The following is a 21,687-nucleotide window of genomic DNA, read 5'->3' as shown; positions in this document are numbered from 1 at the left end:
CATCAGCGTCTTGTTTTTCACCATGCTGTTTCTTGAATTTTATATTGTTCCTCTCCTTCCATCTTTCCAACCATCCAACAGTGGCTTTGAATTCAGTTAGTCCAAGACTTTCAGCTAGCTGATTAGCTTTCTCCATAAGCAGTGGACCACTGACAGGAAACTGCTCCTGACATGAGAAAACCACCGAAGAAGAGCATCTTCTACATCCTCAGCTTTTCCCACCCGTTTACGTTTCCGGTGGGGATTTGTATTGTTTTGCCAGTCTTCCAGAAGCTGGTCTTTCTGCTTCAAGATACGTGAAATTTGACTGGGATTGACACCATATTCTTTAGCAATAGATGCTTGACTACGGTCTGTGCCCTGAAGAGGACAGGTACAAATCAAAGTAGGGTATACACAAAAAGTAGCACATATGAGTTTATCTTGTTGGGCAGACTGGTTGGACCATGCAGGTCTTTTTCTGCCGTCATCTACTATGTTACTATGTTTTCTAATTTTTTAAGAACTTCTATTCGTTCAGCCAGTGTTAAACTCTTACAGTTGCGCGACGATGATGACTCCAGTGTACACTCTAACAATATTCTTTCGCTTCTTCTGCCTGTGGCAGTTAACCAACGAGATTTCAAATTTACCGCCCCTTTGTCAAGCGCCATTCGGCTTCCATATTCCGTGCGTGCGCTTATGCGGAGTCTTTCCTACAGAGGAGCGGTCTTAAACCATGCATATAAGCAAATCTTGCACTTATCAGTGGTGCGCTAAACCAAAGTTTGTCCCCATAGAAATTGATGGCGCCAAAAACGGGACCGAAGTACGGCATGCAGTTAAACAGAGCATGCGCTTATCCGACAGTCACTTAAATGGAGTGCACTGTACTTCATGGTCACAAAAAAGAGAGGGGATATTGTCCCATTCTAGACCTAAGGGTTCTGAACAAATATTTATTTATTAGGATTTATTTACCGCCTTTTTGAAGAAATTCACTCGAGGCAGTGTACAATAAGAATAAATCAAACATACGCAATAGACAATTACAGCAGTAAAAATATTCAAATAACCATACAAAGTATGGCATAGTATACTATTTACAATGTCAACACAATACGTAATAAAACATTTTCATAGACAGCGTAGGGTATAAGCAAAGATGGAACATTTAGATAGGTAAGAGAGTAAGAGGAGTTAGAAAGTAAGATGAGTGACTAAGAAGCAAACACTAAATAAATCATACAATATACTATACTAGAAAAAAATGCCCGTTTCTGAAGGGAAGGAAACGGGCGCTAGCAAGGCCATCCCCCACCTTCCCTCGCTGTTCCAGACTCCGCCCTTCCTCCTTTTTCACCCCCACCCCCCGCACTGCGTTATGGACCCCTGTACCCCCCTTCCGCGACCCTGTCGACCCCCCCCTTCTCGGTGAAAACTGTCCCCCGCCGCCGTGGAGTACCTGTGCTGACAGGGGACCCCAACCCCCGTCAGCCGAAGTCCTGTGCTGGCCTTTGCGGCGTTGCTTCCTCAATGATCTTCTGTTGAAGTTCCTCTGCGTGTGTCTGACGTTAGACGCACGCAGAGGAACTTGAACAGAAGATCATTGAAGAAGGAACGCCACGAAGGCCAGCACAGGACTTCGGCTGACGGGAGTTAGGGTCCCCCGTCAGCACAGGTACTCCATGGCGGCGGGGGACGGTTTTCGGCGGGAAGAGGGGGGTCGACAGGGTCGCGGAAGGGGGGTGCGGGGGGGGTGTTGAAATCGGAGGGAGGGTGGATTTTGGAACTCGGTAGGAGGTGTGTGAGGGGACACGATGTGTTGATGCTCGTCGGGTGGGGGGGGCGGGTTAGTGATGCGGCGAGGGGGGGGGGGGTTCTGTGTTGCCCTGCTCCCTGCCACTTGCTCCAAAGTGGCAGGGAGCGGCGCACTGACAGCTGATTCCCATGCAGGTGGAGGAGTAATTTCCCTACTCCTCCCCTTGCTTTGGAATCAGCTGTCACTGACGTCATTGCGTGCCTGCCTAGCCTCTGAGGGAGGCACGGTCCCAGGCACATTAGAACGTTGGAGGTGAGAATTATTATATAGGATAAACTAAAAGACACTTTTATATTAGGCTAATATCCTTAATACTGTAGCAAGTGTTAAATTATTGAAAAAAACACTAAGATGGAGTTAGCAGTCCAGCAGCGAGAGGGGTGCTAACCAGTCTTTTGCATTGAGTGTCACATGTATGATTATCTCCCAGTTGGTGAGATGTCATATGTGTGTTCCCAATGCAAAGAGCTCCTAGCTCTCAGAGGCTAGAGTAGCAGACTTGGTGGAGCTGAGGAAGACAGAGAGGTACATAGAGGAGACCTACAGGGATGTTGTAGAGAAGTCCCACCTCCAGTCTGGTAGCCCCTGTGCTACCTTGGAAGAGGGAGGTCTCCTAGGAGGAGAGCATCACCCTGCTGAAGTAGGAAGTACTTCTGTAGCCAGGACCTGCCCACCAGGGGATGTACTACCCTCTCGCACTGAGGATATGTCTCCAAGTGTTGACCGGGAGGGAAAGGTTAGGACAGCTGTTGTAGTTGGTGATTCGATCATTAGGCATATAGATAGCTGGGTGGCTGGTAATTAGATTGTAAGCTCTGTCAAGCAGGGACTGTCTCTTCATGTTCAAGTGTACAGCGCTGCATACGTCTAGTAGTGCTATAGAAATGGTAAGTAGTAGTAGTGGACGTGAGGATCGCCTGGTGACTTGCCTGCCTGGTGCGAAGGTGGCGGACCTCACGCGTCACCTAGATAGGATTTTAGATAGTGCAGGGAAGGAGCCGGTACATGTGGATACCAATGACATAGGAAAATGTGGGAGAGAGGTTCTGGAAGCCAAATTTAGGCTCTTAGGTAGAAAGCTCAAATCCAGATCCTCTAGGGTAGCATTTTCTGAAATGCTACCCATTCCATGCGCAGGGCCCAAGAGACAGGCAGAGCTCCGGAGTCTCAATGCGTGGATGAGATGATGGTGCAGGGAGGAGGGTTTTAGATTTGTTAGGAACTGGGCAACAACATTCTGGGGAAGGGGGAGCCTATTCCGAAAGGATGGGCTCCACCTTAACCAAGGTGGAACTAGGCTGCTGGCGTCGGCATTTAAAAAGGAGATAGAGCAGTTTTTAAACTAGAAACGGGGGGGGAAGGCCAACAGTGGCTCAAAAGCGCGTGGTTCGGGATAAGGTATCTTTCAAAGATATCACCAAAACAGGGAAGATAGGGTATCCTGATAGTGAGGTTGCAAAAGAGACCGTAGTAGATCAGGTGTCCTTAAATAAAAATAAAAATCAGACAAAAGATTGCAAATTAATACTGTCAAGTACTAAACATCATGTAAATAGGAACAACAAACATACTTTGAAATGTCTATATGCGAATGCCAGGAGCCTAAGAAATAAGATGGGAGAGTTAGAATATATTGCACTAAATGAAAAATTAGATATAATAGGCATCTCTGAGACCTGGTGGAAGGAGGATAACCAGTGGGACACTGACATATCGGGGTACAAATTATATTGTAGTGATAGGGTGGATCAAATTGGTGGAGGGGTAGCATTGTATATTAACGAGAGCCTTGAATCAAATAGATTGAAAATTCTGCAGGAAACAAAACACTTCTTGGAATCACTGTGGATTGAAATTCCATGTGTAAAGGGGAAAAGGATAGTGATAGGAGCGTACTACTGTCCACCTGGCCAGAATGAACAGACAGATGCAGAAATGTTAAAGGAAATTAGGGACGCAAACAAACTGGGCAACACAATAATAATGGGTGATTTCAATTACCCCGATACTGACTGGGTAAATGTAACATCGGGACACGCTAGGGAGTTAAAATTCCTTGATGAAATCAAGGACAGCTTTATGGAGCAGCTGGTACAGGAGCCGACGAGAGAAGGAAAAATTCTAGACCTAGTCCTTAGTGGAGCAAGTGATCTGGTGTGGGAGGTAATGGTGCTGGGACCGCTTGATAACAGTGATCATAATATGATCAGATTTGATATTAGCTTTGAAGTAAGTAGACATAGGAAATCAAATATGTTAGCGTTTAACTTTAAAAAAGGAGACTATGATAAAATGAGAAGAACGGTGAAAAAATAACTTAGAGGAGCAAATGCGAGGGTCAAAAATTTACATCAGGCGTGGATGCTGCTCAAAACCACCATCCTGGAAGCCCAGGCCAAATATATGCCGCGTATTAAAAAAGGAGGGCGGAAGACCAAACGACAGCCGGCGTGGTTAAAAAGTGAGGTGAAGGAAGCTATTAAAGCTAAAAGAAAATCCTTCAGAAAATGGAAGAAGGAACCGACTGAAAATAAAAAGAAACATCATAAGGAATGTCAAGTCAAATGCAAAGCGCTGATAATGAAGGCTAAGAGGAACTTCGAAAAAAAGATTGCATTGGAGGCAAAAACACAGAGTAAAATTTTTTTTATGTATATTAAAAGCAGGAAGCAGGCAAAAGAATCGATTGGACCGCTAGATGACCGAGGAGTAAAAGGGGCGATCTGGGAAGACAAAGCCGTAGCAGAGAGATTAAATGAATTCTTTGATTCGGTTTTCACTGAGGAAGATTTGGGTGGGATACCGGTGCCAGAAATGGTTTTCGAAGCTGACGAGTCGGAGAAACTTAATGAATTCTCTGTAAACCTGGAGGATGTAATGGGGCAGTTCTACAAACTGAAGAGTAGCAAATCTCCTGGACCGGATGGTATTCATCTCAGAGTACTGATAGAACTGAAAAATGAGCTTGCGGAGCTGTTGTTAGAAATATGTAATTTATCCTTAAAATCGAGCATGGTACCGGAAGATTGGAGGGTAGCCAAAGTAACATTGATTTTAAAAAAAGATTCCAGAGGAGATCCGGGAAATTATATACCGGTGAGTCTGATGTCGGTGCCGGGCAAAATGGTAGAGACTATTATTAAGAACAAAATTACAGAGCATATTGAAAAGCATGGATTAATGAGACAAAGACAACATGGATTTAGTGAAGGGAAATCTTGCCTCACCAATCTACTACATTTCTTTGAAGGGGTGAACAAACATGTGGCTAAAGGTGATATTCCAGCTTATAATTGAAAAAGAAAAACGCCTATATTGCGACCCAAATCGGGAGATAGACGTTTATCTCACAAAAACGAATAAAGCAGTATAATCGAAAGCCGAATTTGGACGTTTTCAACTGCACTCCATCGCGGATGCGGACAAAGTTGATGGGGGCGTGTCGAAGGCGTGGTGAAGGCGGAACTGGGGCGTGGTTATCGGGCGATCAGAGATGGGCGCCTTTCGCCGATAATGGAAGAAAAATATGCGTTTTTAGCGAGAATTTAGGTCACTTTTCCTGGACCCTGTTTTTCCACGAATAAGGCCCCAAAAAGTGCCCTAAATGACCAGATGACCACTGGAGGGAATCGGGGATGACCTCCCCTGACTCCCCCAGTGGTCACAAACCCCCTCCCACCACAAAATATGCCGTTTCACAACTTTTTATTTTCACCCTCAAATGTCATACTCAACTCCCTGGCAGCAGTATGCAAGTCACTGGAGCAGTTGTTAGGGGGTGCAGTGGACTTCAGGCAGGTGGACCCAGGCCCATCCCCCCCCCCACCTGTTACAATTGTGCTGCTTAATGCTTAGTCGTCCAACCCCCCCCCCAAACCCACTGTACCCACATGTAGGTGCCCCCCTTCACCCCTTAGGGCTATAGTAATGGTGTAGACTTGTGGGCAGTGGGTTTTGAGGGGGATTTGGGGGGCTCAACACACAAGGGAAGGGTGCTATGCACCTGGGAGCTCTTTTACCTTTTTTTTTGTTTTTGTAAAAGTGCCCCCTAGGGTGCCCGGTTGGTGTCCTGGCATGTGAGGGGGACCAGTGCACTACGACTCCTGGCCCCTCCCACGAACAAATGCCTTGGATTTATTCGTTTTTGAGCTGGGCGCTTTCATTTTCCATTATCACTGAAAAACAAAAACGCCCAGCTCACAAATTGTCAAATAAAACATGGACGTCTATTTTTTTCGAAAATACGGTTCGGTCCGCCCCTTCACGGACCCGTTCTCAGAGATAAAACGCCCATGGAGATAGACGTTTTTGTTCAATTATGCCCCTCATTGTGTATCTGGATTTTCAGAAGGCGTTTGACAAAGTACCTCATGAAAGACTCCAGAGGAAATTGAGCAGGGACTGTCTCTTTGTATCAGGTGTTCAGCACTGCGTGCGTCTGGTAGCGCTATACAAATGCTAATAATAATAATAAATTGGAGAGTCATGGGATGGGAGGTAGTGTTCTATTGTGGATTAAAAACTGGTTAAAAGATAGAAAACAGAGAGTAGGGTTAAATGGTCAGTATTCTCAATGGAGAAGGGTAGTTAGTGGGGTTCCCCAGGGGTCTGTGCTGGGACCGCTGCTTTTTAACATATTTATAAATGACCATTAGAGGTGTATTAGGTGGCCTTGATCAAGTAGAAAACTCATTACTGAACAGCAGGGCTGTGGAGCTGGTACATCAAATCTTTGACTCAGACTCCTCTATTGTTCTACTGTCCAACTCCTACAGTTATTAGGCTTAAATTTTTTTGTTCTGGATCTAAAGTACTGGTAAATATAACTTTAGATCCAGGCCAAAAGATAATTATAAAATGATAAATTCACAATATATTATAATGTTTTCTTTTTTTTATTTTGAAGCTAGAGTCAGTCGGTACATTTTTACCACTCAACCCAAAATTGCTTTTGCCTCTGACCCCACAGCCTTGCTGAACAGAAAGAAGCTGAGTAAGTTGGTTTTGAGAGGGCTCAGATGAGGATTTTGATAGATCTCGATAGCTGCCTCTGATACCATTGACAGTTATGATTGCTTATGGCTTGGTGCCAAGTAGAATTTATATCTCAATTCAAGGTGCTTGGAGCTTGCTGGAATGCACAATGGTGTTTTCCATAGATCAAGATATAGGTCCTATAGAACTTGATGTACTACTAGCACAAAAGTTTTGAAAATCTCCTTTTTGTCTTTGCTGCCTCTGTGATATCCAGTGACACATCTTTGGTCAATTTGAGTAAGAACTTGAAGTATGAAGTATCCGCTTGCTGTTCCTCTTGAGCTGTGCCTTCAGGTGGGGAGGGGGGAGAAGCTGGCTTGATTTGAAGGCTGGTCAAACGCACTAGAAAGAAAGATGTATGGTAGACTTCAAAAAGAGTCTCCCTCATCTGGGTCTCTGAGGGTGATGACCAGGTCTGGAGATGACTAGTCTGTCTCTTCAGAGACAGGGGACAAATGACCATAAGAGAGATGATCCCAAGGTCTCTGTTCTACTTTCTTAGGGTCTTTGCAGGCCTCTTGGGCCAAGGTGCTAACGGAATTGTCATCGTTTAATGTTTTTTTTTCCTATGGGTCATGTCATAGAGGGAAGAGTCAGAATGGTGAGGAGGAGCAGTCCTCTCTCTGAGCTGCTACCAGTGTTAGTGTAACATTCATTTGGCTTTCCCTTCCTTCTTTGCAGCCTCCCCAAACGATGCCTTTTCCATACCATGGAGGAGAAGGGGGTCTTGCAGTCAGGGCTGTTCCTTTCCCATTAGCAACTTGGATGGCCCCAGAGGGGAGGTTAGGATCAGTGTGGCCATGCCATTTTCTGGGTTCTTTTGTCTTGTTTTATATTTTGAAAGGAGGGGGGGGGGGTTAGAGAAATGTTTGGAAAACAGCTGTCTGCTCTCCAAATACAGAAACTGTCCATTCCGTCTAGTGGAGAAAGTAGGCTGAGCAAATGGGAGCAGGAATTATGTTCGGAGCAGGAATGCCTGTGAATGCTCAGGAGTCCTCAAAAAAGTTCCTCGAAATAAAGGAGAGCGCCACACAGAGGATCTATCCAGAAGATGTCACCAATGAGTGTACCTGTATTTCCCCTGCTTATTGATGGAGAAAAACACCACCAAATGCAAACCTCAATAACCTGCTCACAAAAAAAATTAAATCCTAAAATCCTCTAAAAAAAAAAAATAGAAATAGTCTTTACCACTTTAAGAAACTTCAGATAATTAGCCTTGTGGTAGCAAATTCCACTGCCCTGGCATCATCCAGGAAAATGCTCAGGATTTTGTCACTGACTACTTGCCCACATCATTCTCCCACAGTTCAAATAGACCCTGGGCTGCAGAATTTAGAGATTTTTCTGGTTCAATACTGTTGGACTTCAGTCTGAGAAACAGAAAGGTTCTATCAGGTTGAATAACCCAATAATTAAGGCAGGGGTTAACCTGATACTGTTGAGGTCAACTGTAGTCTGGTAGAGCTGTCTGATCCAAAACCAGATGAACCTCCAGCAAGTTGACCACAGGAAAAATTAGCAAGGTTGTCTGGAGTTAAAAGACCTAATTTTCACCAACATTAATATGTATTTTTCCCCCTCAGGATTTCTATCACTCGGGTAACAGCCGACCTTTCTCTAGCCAAACGTTCTGTCCTCAATAACCCTGGAAAACGGGCCATCATAGAGCGCTCTACCACTCGCTCCAGCATTGGTAAGTTTCTTACACACTAGCCTCGCACAGCTAGAAGGCTCAGCGCAACACAACTTCTTTTACGAACTGCAGTTGTGTTTGGGGTTGTTTCAGTAGTGTTTCGTCTATTCAAACCATTTAACAAGGATTTAGACATTCCAAAAGTGGTAGACTACTCTGAAATCTACTTCAACTTTACTTTCAAAGTATGACTGACATCCTCCCCATATTTGCTACACTTACACAATTTTAACCGTTCTACAGCTGAAGTGCAAAGTGAGATTGAAAGGATCTTTGAGTTGGCAAAAACTCTCCAGTTGGTAATTCTGGATGCTGATACCATCAACCATCCAGCACAATTGGCTAAAACCTCCCTGGCACCAATCATTGTGTATGTTAAGGTATCTTCACCTAAGGTAAGCAAAATGAAACCCTCACATCCTTAATTATAGTATTTCCTTTGATGGCGCTGTGCTGTGTACCTGTCTAGGACTGAATGGTGGAGCTGTGGAGTCTGAACAGGGCTGTAGAGTAGAGCCGCTGGAGTCTCTGCAGAACTGGGAGCATGGGCGTAGTTTGTTTCATTTGAAGGGGGGGGGGAGGATGGGGTGGGGCATATTGGCATATTCATTTATATATATATATATATACACACACACACAAATGAATATGCTAATATGGAGGAAGGAAGGAAGGGAGAAAGAGCTGGCTTTTTTGGGAATAACCATAATGAATATGTATTAATCTACATACGGGTTAGAATAGGTTTTATAATTAGTCCACTGTATCATCTACTCTCATATCATACTAATTATTGATTCCCAACAACCTTATTGTATCCTCTATGTTTTTTATTACACTTCCACAAATTTCATGCATTCACAAACCATCCCACACGTTTCTCAAAGCTGTGCTTTACCCCAATAACATACTCTACACCATGGCATAAATTTCTCACAATTATATAACTAACATCAGTCCATGACGCGGTAATTACTCCGCATAGCTGATGCGGAGTGATTACCGCGTCATGGACTGATGTTAGTTATATAATTGTGAGAAATTTATGTCATGGTGTAGAGTATGTTATTGGGGTAAAGCACAGCTTTGAGAAACGTGTGGGATGGTTTGTGAATGCATGAAATTTGTGGAAGTGTAATAAAAAACATAAGAGGATACAATAAGGTTGTTGGGAATCAATAATTAGTATGATATGAGAGTAATGAATATGTATGAGATATCTCATACATATACATTATGGTTATTCCCAAAAAAGCCAGCTCTTTCTCCCTTCCTTCCTCCTTACCCAGCACTCCCTCTTCCTCTCCAGTAGTATTTCCCCACCCCCTTTCCCATACCATGCCAGTGTAGACCTTAGAAATGCATAAGCTCTATATGTAGATCCTTCAAGAGGTAGTGTGTCATGATTTAGGATCTAAAACCCTTTCTGATGTTTTGGTGCCACCTCAGTAAGGCCAACACACAATCTCTCCACCGTAAAACACTATACACAAACTTGTGCAAAAACACACTCAGCCTTACTAAACCATAACAGCACTAATTCCAAGGACAGGACAAGCTACAACCTTATGCATGGAAAGGCAGCACTGTAATTACACCGGGCTCTAAAACACCAGTATGCTACCTAGAGAAAACAAAACAAAAAGGGCTGCAAATACTACACACTAGCAGAATATTGCACCTTGATCACACATGAAAAACACAGATATGACACGAGGAACTAGAAATAAAAAAATATGAAGGCAGAATACTGAACTGGAAAGTTACCTCAAGAAGTCAGACTCGGCATGCAGCAATACTAGAAAATTTGAAACTTACATGCAAAATATCACAGATGCACATTTCCAAAAGCCGACATATTCCAATTAATACATTCTGAATAAAATACTTTTTTCTACCTTTGTTGTCTGATCATTTAGTTTTTCTATTTGCTTTGGTCCCAGTGTCTTCTGTTTTATGCAGTGTCTTCTTTCCATTTGATATTTTTTCACTCACCATGTCCACCATCCTCCTGTGTCCTTATGCGTCTTGTCTACCAGCTGTAGTCCTGTCCCTATCCTTCCTCCAGTATCAGTATCTGCCCTCAAAGTGTTCCAATCCAGCCCTTAAATTCAGCAGTTCTCCCTCCATCCATATCCAGCATTTTTCCTCACTCCCCTCCATCCATGTGCATCTACTTCCTGTCTTCCCTACCCTCCATCCATGTCCAGTATTTCTCCTCACTCCCCTCCCCTCCATCCCTGTGCATCTACTTCCTCTGTCTTACCTCCCCTCCATCCATGTCCAGCATTTCTCCTCTCTCCCTTCTCCTCCATCTGTGTGCATCTCCTTCCTTTGTCTTTCCTTCCCTTCATCGTTGTCCAACATTTCTCCTCTCTTCCCTGTCCTTCACTCCATCCATGTCCAGCATTTCTCCTCTCTTCCCTCCCCTCCATCCATGTGCATCTCCTTCCTGACTTCCCTCCCCTCCATTCTCCTCTGCCCTCTCCTCCATCCGTGTCCAGCAAATATCCTCTCTCCCCTGCCCCCTCCATCCATCCATCCATGTCCAGCAATTCTCTCTCCCCTGCCCTCCGCTCCATGTCCAGCAATTTCTCTTCTCTCCCCTCCATGTCCAGCGATTTCTCTTCTCTCCCCTGCCCTCCCCTCCATGTCCAGTGATTTCTCTTCTCTCCCCTGCCCTCCTCTCCATCCATGTGCATCTCCTTCCTGTCTTCCCTGCCCTCCATCCATGTCCAGCAACTCTCCTCTCTCCCCTGCCCTCCCCTCTATCCATCCATGTCCAGCAACTCTCCATTCTCCCCTGCCCTCTCATCCATCCATATCCAGTAAATGTCCTCTCTCCCCTCCATGTCCAGCGATTCTCCTCTGTCCCTTCCCTCCATGTCCAGCGATTCTTCACTGCACCTGCCCTCCCCTCCATGTCCAGTGATTTTGCCTCTCTCCCCTGCCCTCCCCTCCCATCCCATCCATGTCCAGCGATTCTCCTCTGCCCTCCCCCCATCCACATCCAATTCTCCTTTGACTCCCCCCTCCCCTCCATGTCCAGTAACTTCCCCAGCTCCCCCTTTTCAGTTCCAACTCAGCTCCCCTGTCAGCCCTCCTCTCCATTCCTTCCTCTCCCCCCCCCCCCCCCCCACTGCGCTTTTAAACCTTTTAGTTTCAGTTGCAGTAACGACAGTGAAGAAAACAGCACAGCGGGCTCGCTTCCAGCCTTTCCCTTCCCTCAGACAGTGTCCCGCCCTTGTGGAAATGGGAAATACATCATCTTAGGAAGACGGGACACTGTCTGTGAGGGAAGGGAAAGGCTGAAGGTGAGCCCGCTGTGCTGTTTTCTTCACTTTCGCTGCTGCAACTGAAAATAAAAGGTTTAAACGCGGGGAGGGGCAGGAAGGAATGAAGAGGAGGGCTGTCGGGGAGCTGAGGTCGGGAAGGAGGGACCAAGAGCTGTCTGCAGCACTGTGCCGGCCCTGCGTTTGGGGGGGCAATGCCCCCCCTCTCCCCCCCCCCCAAACTACGCCCATGACTGGGAGCTAGTACCATGGGGGTCTGTGCAGGGCTGAGAGCTGTGGCTGTAGGAGGGCTGCAGAACTGGGAACTGATGCCATGTAGTTAGTGCAGGGCTAGAGTCATATGCAGGGCTGGGAGTTGGTGCCATGATGGTCTGTCTGTACAGTGCTGGATGCTGCAGCTGTTGGAAGGGGAGGGTCCATGCAGGGCTGGAAATTGGTACAGTGGGTCTTGGCAGGGTTAGATATTGCTGCCATGAGGTCAGTGCAGAGAGCTTGTTATAAGAATGAATGACTAAAAACATAGGCTGCCATATTTATTAAAACTTTATATCTACCTTAAAAATCAAATGCAGCTTAACAAATGAGCTAGGAATACCGAGAGGTTGACAACTTCTCTCAAAATTTAAGGCATGTGTAATACAAATTTGTGAGGTAAAACTGTTTTCAAGGATTTGTGGAACAACTTATATTGAAACCTTTGCTGCAAATGATAAAGTTAATATGGTTTTATAGATCACTGTTTAGGGTTCAGAAAATGATGGTTTAAATAATATCTAGAAGTGTAGCCACAATTTCTGCTTGACTGGGCAATTAGAATATGCTTATATTGGGGAGCATAGCCATGCAATATTAAAAAAAAAAAACAATGTACCCAGTTTATAAATAGCCCTAGCTTCCACTAGAACCCAATTAAGTCTAATAAACAATAGTGTAACTGTATCAAATGTGGACACTGAATACAATAATCAAGCTGACCTACACATGGAGGGGCATTTTCAAAAGAACATCCAAGTCAGAATTGGAATGTCCTACTCATAACGTTTGAAAAAAAAAAAAAAAACCCATCCACCTCACAGCAATTTTCAAACAGCAAAGACGTCCAGATTTCCTGGTTGAAAATACTTGGAGAAGGACATCCTTAGGCTGATAATGTCCATCCTGAAGAGCCATTTACAAACAAACGTTTAAATTATAAATGAGGGAAAACAAGGCACAAGGACATCGCTCTGGCTGCCTTATTATGAAAATGGCCACACACACATTCTTGCAGAACAGAGGAGTAGCCTAGTGATTGGTGCAGTAGATTGTAAACCAAGGGATACAGGTTCAAATCCCACTGTAAATTTGTTTGTTTTTTTTTCCTTTGGTAAATGTGATCCCTCCCGGACCTGAAAAATACCTGCTGTACCCGAATATACACCACTTCAGTAGCCTTCAGGCTTGCAGGTGTCTTACATCTTTAGGTACAATTATGTAATTTTCTGTTCCTGGAGGGATCCCCAGCAAAAAAAATATTGAGTTAGAGTGGGATTTTCTGCGGACCATTTTGAACTCGCTTATCCTTTCCCTATTCTCTTCTTCCCCTGTTTCATGTATTTTATCTAATTAATTGTATCTGTACCACCTCTGATCTGGCGTTAGCCTATCAGTGCATTGTAAGCCACTTTGAGCCTGCAAAACTGTGGGAAAAACGTGGGGTATAAATGTACAATAAATAAAAATAAATAAAAATTTGAACCTGTCCCTTAGTTTACAGGCCACTGCACTAACCACTAGACTACTCCTCTGATCTTATTGCTTTCTTCAGAATGACCATAATACCTGCAGCTGGTTTTGCTTTCCAGTTTCGCTTTCAGAGGAGAGGGAGGGGGACAGCAACCGCTGGGGGATTAAGGAGGTATCATGCTTTAATCCCTCCAGTGGCCAGCTGCTCAATCAGAGCACCTTTTTGTAACTTGGACATGACAAACAGAGCTCAATAAAAATGCTTCTTCCCATTTGAAACTCGCTGTTGGACATCCTACTTTCGGTTCCTCCCTAGTCCCGCCCAAAACACACCCCTCGCAATTTGGACAAACTGCAGTTTGAAGTAGCCAAATTCTAACATTCCAGTATCGGGATTTGAACGTTTTTAGCAGATGGACTTATTTTGAGGCATCCATCTGCTTTAAAAATGAACACCATAGTATATTACAGTAATCCAGCTGTGACAATATAAGTGCCTGGACCACTAATCTAAATTGGTTGAATTTTAAGCAGCTCCAAATACTTTTCAATTTTTCCCAAAAACTCTCCTAGTTACTGCTTGTATCTGTGGTTCAAATGTCAATGTATTATTTACAATTACTTCTGTGACATTTTTTTTTTTTTTGCAGGTGCTGCAGAGGCTGATTAAGTCCCGAGGAAAGTCACAGGTTAAACATCTTAACGTTCAGATGATGGCAGCAGATAAACTTGTGCAGTGCCCTCCAGTAAGTAGGAAACATAAATCCCCAGTTTCCACAGCTTAAAATTCCCTCTTTCTCTCACCCCTTAATTTGAGAGTCTCACCCCTGTCATTCTCCCTCACACAGGGGGTGTAACCTGCCCTTCTTCTTCAGATCAGAAATCAAATTTCTGATCTGAAGAAGGGTTACCTTCTTCAAAAGCTAATCAAAAATGTATTATTAGTCCAATAAAAAAAATGTACCATCTTATTGTATTTTCTATTCTTTGCTCAGAAATCTCACTCCTTTTTTAAATCTGGTCTGAGGGCTCTCAACCTCCCTCTTTGGTAAACAGATCTTACCCCTCTTTGACTTGTAGGTCATACCCCCCCCCCCCCTCTCTCTCTTCCTAACTCAAAATTATCAGTTTCTATGTGGTTTTTCTCACTCTACTGCAGGAAATGTTTGATGTTATCCTGGATGAAAACCAGTTGGAGGACGCCTGTGAGCACCTAGCTGAATACATGGAGGTTTATTGGCGGGCAACACACCATCCTTTGCATCCACAGGTTGGACAGAGCCTGACACCACCATCTGCCATTCCAGGGTTACAGGTATTAACTACAATTCCCCATCTGTCCTCTTTTTTTTCTACCAAAAGAGGTAAAATGAAGACACGCCCAAATATAGCTCTAAAAATGTCTAATTTTTGCAGTTAGATGGTGACATTTGCACTGCATTATGAAAGCTGTATTAAAGCAGCAACTGTTAATGGATTTATAAGTTCCATAATCTACTTCTGCTACTTTTAAAAGATACAGATATGATAGATGAGGTAATAAACAGTTCTTGCAGGTAGGCAGAGCTCTGGAGCCTCAATATGTTGATGAGATAATGGTGCAGGGAAGAAGGCTTTAGATTTTTTAGATAACTGGGCAACATTTTGGGGAAGAGGTTGCTATTCTGAAAAAGAAGCACACCACCCTATCCAGGTTGGATCCAGGCTGTTCATAATGTTTTTAAACGTAGAAAGAACAGGTTTTAAACTAGACTTTAGGAGAAAGCAGTCTCTCAGGACCACATTATTAGTTATGATTAACTTATTTTCAAGAGACACTGGCAAAATGCATGAACTCACAATAAACAGGTTGTGGTAAGAATGGTGTCACGAAACACGGGGCTATCCTGCGACCACTTAGAGGGTCTATCCCCAGCACAGCTCAGGTCCGCCTGCATCTACACCTTGTGCTCTACACTAGCACCCTCCTCCCACCTACTGGGTCCCAACTGCCTCTCGGCGAGTCTCCCGCTCTCAAGGTATTCCCCAGTGATTTCTTGGTTAATACTGAGGCCACACTCCCTGTGGTCCCACAGATCCTGGAAAGCACTCACAGACCGAACATACAAACCACCATGATTTTTAGTCCAGAAAAGCAGAGGCAATAAACTAAAAATGTTTATTGTCATAAACTATTGAACAATGGACCATAAAAACAGATGGAACAAAACAGCACATAACACGTAACTGAATATGGATCAATTATAAAACTACCTAAACATTTGTTCACTACCTGAACAGTGCCTGAGCGTACAGGTAATATAGCTGCCCACAGGTTATCAAATATAACTGTTCACAGGGTCTCAGCAAAGAGATCTTTCTCTCTCTTCTCCCAAACTGACACTGGATAAAACTCTAGCATTTCCTAGATGAATTTGAGCTCCTGGGCCAATCAGTGCCCAGAACAACAAGTTTTAAAAAAAGCTGACCACATCACTGCAGGTTACCTCTCATCTGTGTTAACTAAAGAGGAAACATTCACTTCTCTGTAACAGCTTCAAACATAAACATGCACCACCTGCTGGCCAAACTAGAGAAATATACACTTCAAGAAATAATCAATACAGTTTACAGGCTTAAAACCCACTGTTTTGTCACAAATGGCAATAGCCAAAGTGCATTTAAATAAAGGGCAGATAGGGGTAATTTGAAATCATTCAACTGCTAGGCAGGATCTGAATATCAAGAAAAAAAAATTTTTAGGACTTTTGGCATTTGTATACAGACAATTAAAAGTAAGATTGGAGAGTTAGAATATATGACATTAAGTAAAGAGTTAGACATAATGGACATCTCATAGACCCTGTGGAAGAAAGACAACCACTGGGGGCCCTATGATACAGGGTACAAATTATATTGAAGTAATAAGATAGATCAAATAGGCACAATATGTTGAGGGCATAGAGTCAAACAGCATAAAAGTCCTGCAAGAAGCAAAGCGCAATGTAAAACATTGATGGACAAAAATTCCATGTGTGATGGGGAAGAAGATAATGGTGAGGATTTACTACAGTCTGCCTGGCCAGACTGAAGAGACTCCTTTGTAGGATGCTCTGTTTGTTGGAATCCAGTTGCTGAGCACTCCCACAACCAACTAAGGCGTATATGAGTCTATGTGTTGTAGAGCTTTCTTCTATTTAGCTCCTTATTTGTGGAATACTCTCCTTCCTTATATAAAAGGGCAACTTTCTTTGTCCCAATTTAAGACAGCTGTTAAGACTTTTTATTTCAAGATTTTATTTATTCAAGAGTAAGACAATACAATATACCAGTCTGGAATATCATAAACCCTAACAGCTCAACAAAATAAATTTCCCCCTCCCCAAAATTAGCATACAATACCCATTAAACCAGGATCAGGAGTCATCCATAAAGAGTCAAGCAGGAGGGGGGGGGGGGCATTGAAAAAGCAAAATAAATACAACTAAGAGATAGGAGCAGCTGCCCTCCAAGTACTACTACTACTACTATTTAACATTTCTAAAGCGCTACTAGGGTTACGCAGCACTGTACAGTTTAACAAAGAAGGACAGTCTCTGCTCAAAGGAGCTTACAATCTAATGGACAAAATGTGCATACAATCAAATTGGGGCAGTCTAGATTTCCTGAATAGAGGTTAGGTGCCGAAGGCGACATTGAAGAGGTGGGCTTTGAGCAAGGATTTGAAGATGGGCAGGGAGGGGGCTTGGCGTATGGGCTAAGGAAGTTTATTCCACGCATAGGGAGAGGCAAGGCAGAAAGGGCAGAGCCTGGAATTGGCAGTGGTGGAGAAGGGTACAGACCTTAAAATAAGAAATAAGATGTCTGTATTTATAGGCTGTAAGTTGAGACATCAAGCAAATAGTAATCCACTTAAAAAAACAGTCTCAAGTGGTGGAACAGCCAATTGCTTCCAAAGCTGTGCCAACACTGTCTTGGCAGAGGTGAAGATATGTGTTGCCATTGAATGAAGTTCCCAAGGACACAAGCAACCCTGTGGTGTAATAGACAATAGTCAGCACGAAGTGGATAAGTAACCGAAAAAATGTGTTAAGTTCTTGAAGCAGCGCCGTCCAAAAAGCCTGGACCACTGTACAAGTCCACCAACTATGAAGGAAAGAACCCTGCTCACCACAATTACGCCAACAAAGCAGCAAGCCAGTTTTATAAGTCCGATACAGTTTCTGTGGAGTATAATACCATTGATAAAAACATTTAAAACCATTCTCAATCATGGGAGTAGCAATAGAAACCTTGAACAGATACCGAAAAATGTTTTCCTAGTGCTTAGGATCATAATTGCAAGAAAAGAGTGATTCCCATTTAGAAATATATTTCTGAACATGAGAATCATCTTTCAATTATATAGCCTAGAGACCCCCCCCCCCCCCTTTTCCCGTGCCTGAGTTTAGCACTACTTCTATGGGTTTCTATTAAAGAAAGGTCATTCTTAGCTCTAAGTGATATGAAATCTCTAAGCTGCCTATAATGAAAAAAATCAGAATTGGCAAGCCATACTCATCCTGCAGTTCAGAAAAGGGAAGAAATTCACAGTCCTCCTAAATCTGTCCCAAAGTATGCAGAGATTTGGCAACCCAGTGCTTACAAGCCCTATCCATCAGCCTAGGGGAGAATCAAAAAGCATATTGCTTATGTTTGATTTATTCTTACTGTATACCACCACCTTGAGTGAATTATTTCAAAAAGGCGGTAAATAAATCCTAATAAATAAATATTGAACGGGTGTGGAAAGGTGACATTGACTACTGGCAAAAAAAATCGAGATCTTACCTGCACCTAAATCAATAAGGAGGCCCTCATTAAGTAGGGCAGCTCCAACGTCTTCAGGAGTGGTATGGGTAACCAAGGAAGAGCCCATAGCAGAAGTGAACCCAGAGTATTGATCGAGTCTAGTCCATGAATAAAGGACATTCTGGTGCCATACAGCTATGATTTGTAATAAGGCCGCTTGGTAATATAATTCAAAATTAGGAACCCCCCTTCCACCATGTAATTTAAGATGATATAAAGTATAACGTCCCTCCCTGAGGGGGTTTCCACTTCCAAATGTAGGCAAAGGTGGCTTGTCTTTGTACAACCAGGAAAAAAGATTGCGGAATGGAAAGGGGGATAGCCAAAAAAAATACAGTAATCGGAAGGAGGGTCATCTTAAGGGCCACTATGCGACCCAACCAACCAAGATAACTGAAGACCATCCCAATGGTCCAGATCTGCAAACAATTCCTTCAATTTGGGGAGAAAGTTAACATCATAAATCTTATGGATAAAGCTGGTTAACTGAATCCCATATTTGATGGACCCAATGGCCCAGCGAAAAGGAAAGGAAATTTGAAATGGTTTCATTGTAAGATTAAGAACCTTTGATTTCCGTAGATTGATTTTGAAGCCAGAAGCTTCAAAAGAAGCTAAATGTCAATTACGGTTTGCAAATTGGTAGAGGGAAAAAGGATATTATCTGCAAATCGCATGATTTTGTGGACTGTCTCTCCAATAGATATCCCCATTATGCCAGGAGAATTACATATTAAACAGGCCAAGGGGTCAATGGATAAAGCAAAAAGCAAAGGGGCTAAAGCACAACCCTGCCAAGTTCCTCAGAACAATTCAAAGATAGTGGTAAAGGCGCCATTGAGCTTAGGCATAGACAAATGCTTGGATCCAATGCAGAGAAAGCCCCGACAGGCCAATCTTCCTCAAAACTTCTTCATGGAAGAAAATCCGAGCCGGTACCGGTAAGGGAAAAGTAAGTCAGCAATCCTTTTCATTTCCTAGTCCCAGACTCTTGTACAATCCTTCAGACTGCATTAACCTACCCCTATAGTACCCCCTAAGTCAAGCAAACCAAACTGGTAACTTCAACATTTATCTAAATGCCATGTAAAACACAGCGACACTTAGCTTGAGATCATGGAAGAAAATCCAAACCGGTACCAGTAAGGGAAAAGTAAGTCGGCAGTCCTTTTCGTTTCCTAGTCCCTGCCGACTTACTTTTCCCTTACCGGTACTGGCTCGGATTTTCTTCCATGATCTCAAGCTAAGTGTCGCTGTGTTTTATATGGCATTTAGATACATTTTGAAGTTACCAGTTTGGTTTGCTTGACTTAGGGGATACTATAGGGGTAGGTTAATGCAGTTTCTAGTATTTAGTTGAGTTTGATTCAGTCTAATGTAGTTTGGTCCCTCACTGGGCAATTAGCAAGGAGATAAGGGTTTTTTAAATCACTCGATTTTCTCACTTATAGTGAGTTTTTGCAACTGATTGTTTTTTCTCTTTTTCTCCTTGCTTGAACCAATGATATTAATGGACTCCTAAATCGATAGAGGGTTCTTGATACATCTGTATGTTTCCCCTAGCGGGAGATTTGAGGTTCCATTTGGTTTAATTTGTTTATATTGGAGAGACACCCGCAAACTATCAGTTCAAACTTTCTAAGTCTATGGAAATAACTTAAGGTCTACATTAATGAGAGGTATGGGCCTGTATGGCTCAGTTAAGAGGGCGTCCTTCCCAGGCTTCAGCAGAACTGTAATAAGAGCTTGATTAGACCAAGGAGGGAAGGCGCCTCTGCACTACCAAACTCAAAAAACGCCCCCAAAAGACCCACCAACTGAGAACTCAAAAATGTAAAAAACTCTAAACTAAAACCATCTGATCCCAGGGATTTATGCAATTTGAGAGGCCCAGAAATGGGTGCATTTAATTTGGCTGTTTCCTCAGCAGAGAATCTGTGGACCTTACCTTTCTGCAGAAACATATCAATTTCTTCAGGGGATTCCTGAGCTTCAGCTAGATAAAGAGAACTATAAAATTTCGCAAACAAAGATTGCAATTGTTTTTGCTCAGTCACAACCGGAGCACGGAGATAACTGTAGGCCCAGACCAATTTCTAGTAAGATTTGCTAACATGCGACCAGGTTTGTTATCAAACCGGTGGAGTTTGTATTTATAATAAAACAAGTTTTTCTGAGCTCACTCATGTAGGAGATCATTTAAAGCCACTTGGACCCTAGCAAGAGTGCTTATTTTGAAGAGTTGGATGAGCCTGAACCACCCTTTTCAGAGTCATCACACGTCTTTCCAACTGAAGGAGGCGAGCAGCTAAAAATCTTTACATGCTTTTACTAACATAGGCAATGACCTCACTTCTAATCACTGCCTTGCCCGTTTCCCACATTAAAAGCGGGTCAGATTCATGGGCCTTATTATTTTCAAGAAAATCATTCCACTTTTCTATAAGGAAGTGGCGAAAGGAAAGGTCATTATATAGGAAGGCCGGGAACCGCCACCTACAAACCCCGCCCCCTGAGGCCCACACCCCAGTTCTGTCATTATCCAAATAGGCATATGGTCAGATACCACCAAATGACCAATATCCGCTGACAGTATGATATGTAACAATGCTCATTATCCAAATAGGCGTATGGTCAGATACCACCAAATGACCAATATCCGCTGACAGTATGATATGTAACAATGCTCAAGAGACAAAAACAATCTATGTGAGACATAGTATTGTGTACTTTGGACATATGGGTAAAGTCCTTCTTCTATAGGTGTAAAATCCACCAGGGATTCACTAAATCTAAACTAGAAAGACTCCCAAGACCTTATCAGATAGGGGCCTATGCTGTTGGGACCCCGCGTATGTGTCCAAATGCAGATCCAGGATAGAATTAAAGTCACCTAATTGTGTGGGACAGCCTCATCAGGAGCATTCTAAAAAAAAAGGGCTTTTTGGAATCAATGGGGGTATAGATGGAGGCAAGTGTGACTGGTCCAATGTAATATAACTTCCACAATAACATACTGCCCCTCTAGGTCTTTTGTCACTTTTTAAGGCTGAAAAGGCACCGATTTATGAATCAATAAGGCAACCCACACCTTAATTTTGGGGGCAGAAGCATAAAAACACTGCATCGCCCAAGAATCTGCTCTTTGGTCCACAAGATCTTCTACGGTGATGCCCCAGGATATATGATTGACTTGATAGATCTTCAAACCAGAAACAGAACCAGAGCGTCACGTACCTATTTGAACCTCCACTATCCAAGCTGCATTGGACTCAGATACAAATCAACATATGCATCAAATTTTT

The 21,687-nt window shown here is 43.2% G+C and overlaps 1 protein-coding gene across 5 annotated transcripts in view; it reads left to right on the top strand.

Moving 5' to 3' along the window:
• Window positions 1-21,687, top strand: part of CACNB3 (calcium voltage-gated channel auxiliary subunit beta 3) — a 185,047-nt gene that overhangs the window by 138,742 nt on the left and 24,618 nt on the right. For all 5 annotated transcript variants that reach the window (XM_030196835.1, XM_030196834.1, XM_030196832.1 and 2 more), the window contains exons 9-12: window positions 8,425-8,534; window positions 8,778-8,929; window positions 14,203-14,298; window positions 14,712-14,867. In XM_030196835.1, coding sequence (XP_030052695.1) covers window positions 8,425-8,534; window positions 8,778-8,929; window positions 14,203-14,298; window positions 14,712-14,867 — 514 coding nt within the window. The remainder of the gene's footprint in view (window positions 1-8,424; window positions 8,535-8,777; window positions 8,930-14,202; window positions 14,299-14,711; window positions 14,868-21,687) is intronic.

This window comes from Microcaecilia unicolor, chromosome 3, assembly GCF_901765095.1.
Source record: "Microcaecilia unicolor chromosome 3, aMicUni1.1, whole genome shotgun sequence".
NCBI classification, from domain to species: Eukaryota; Metazoa; Chordata; class Amphibia; order Gymnophiona; family Siphonopidae; genus Microcaecilia; species Microcaecilia unicolor.
The sequence above is the reverse complement of the archived record's forward strand: the minus strand, read 5'-3'. Positions and strand labels throughout refer to the sequence as shown.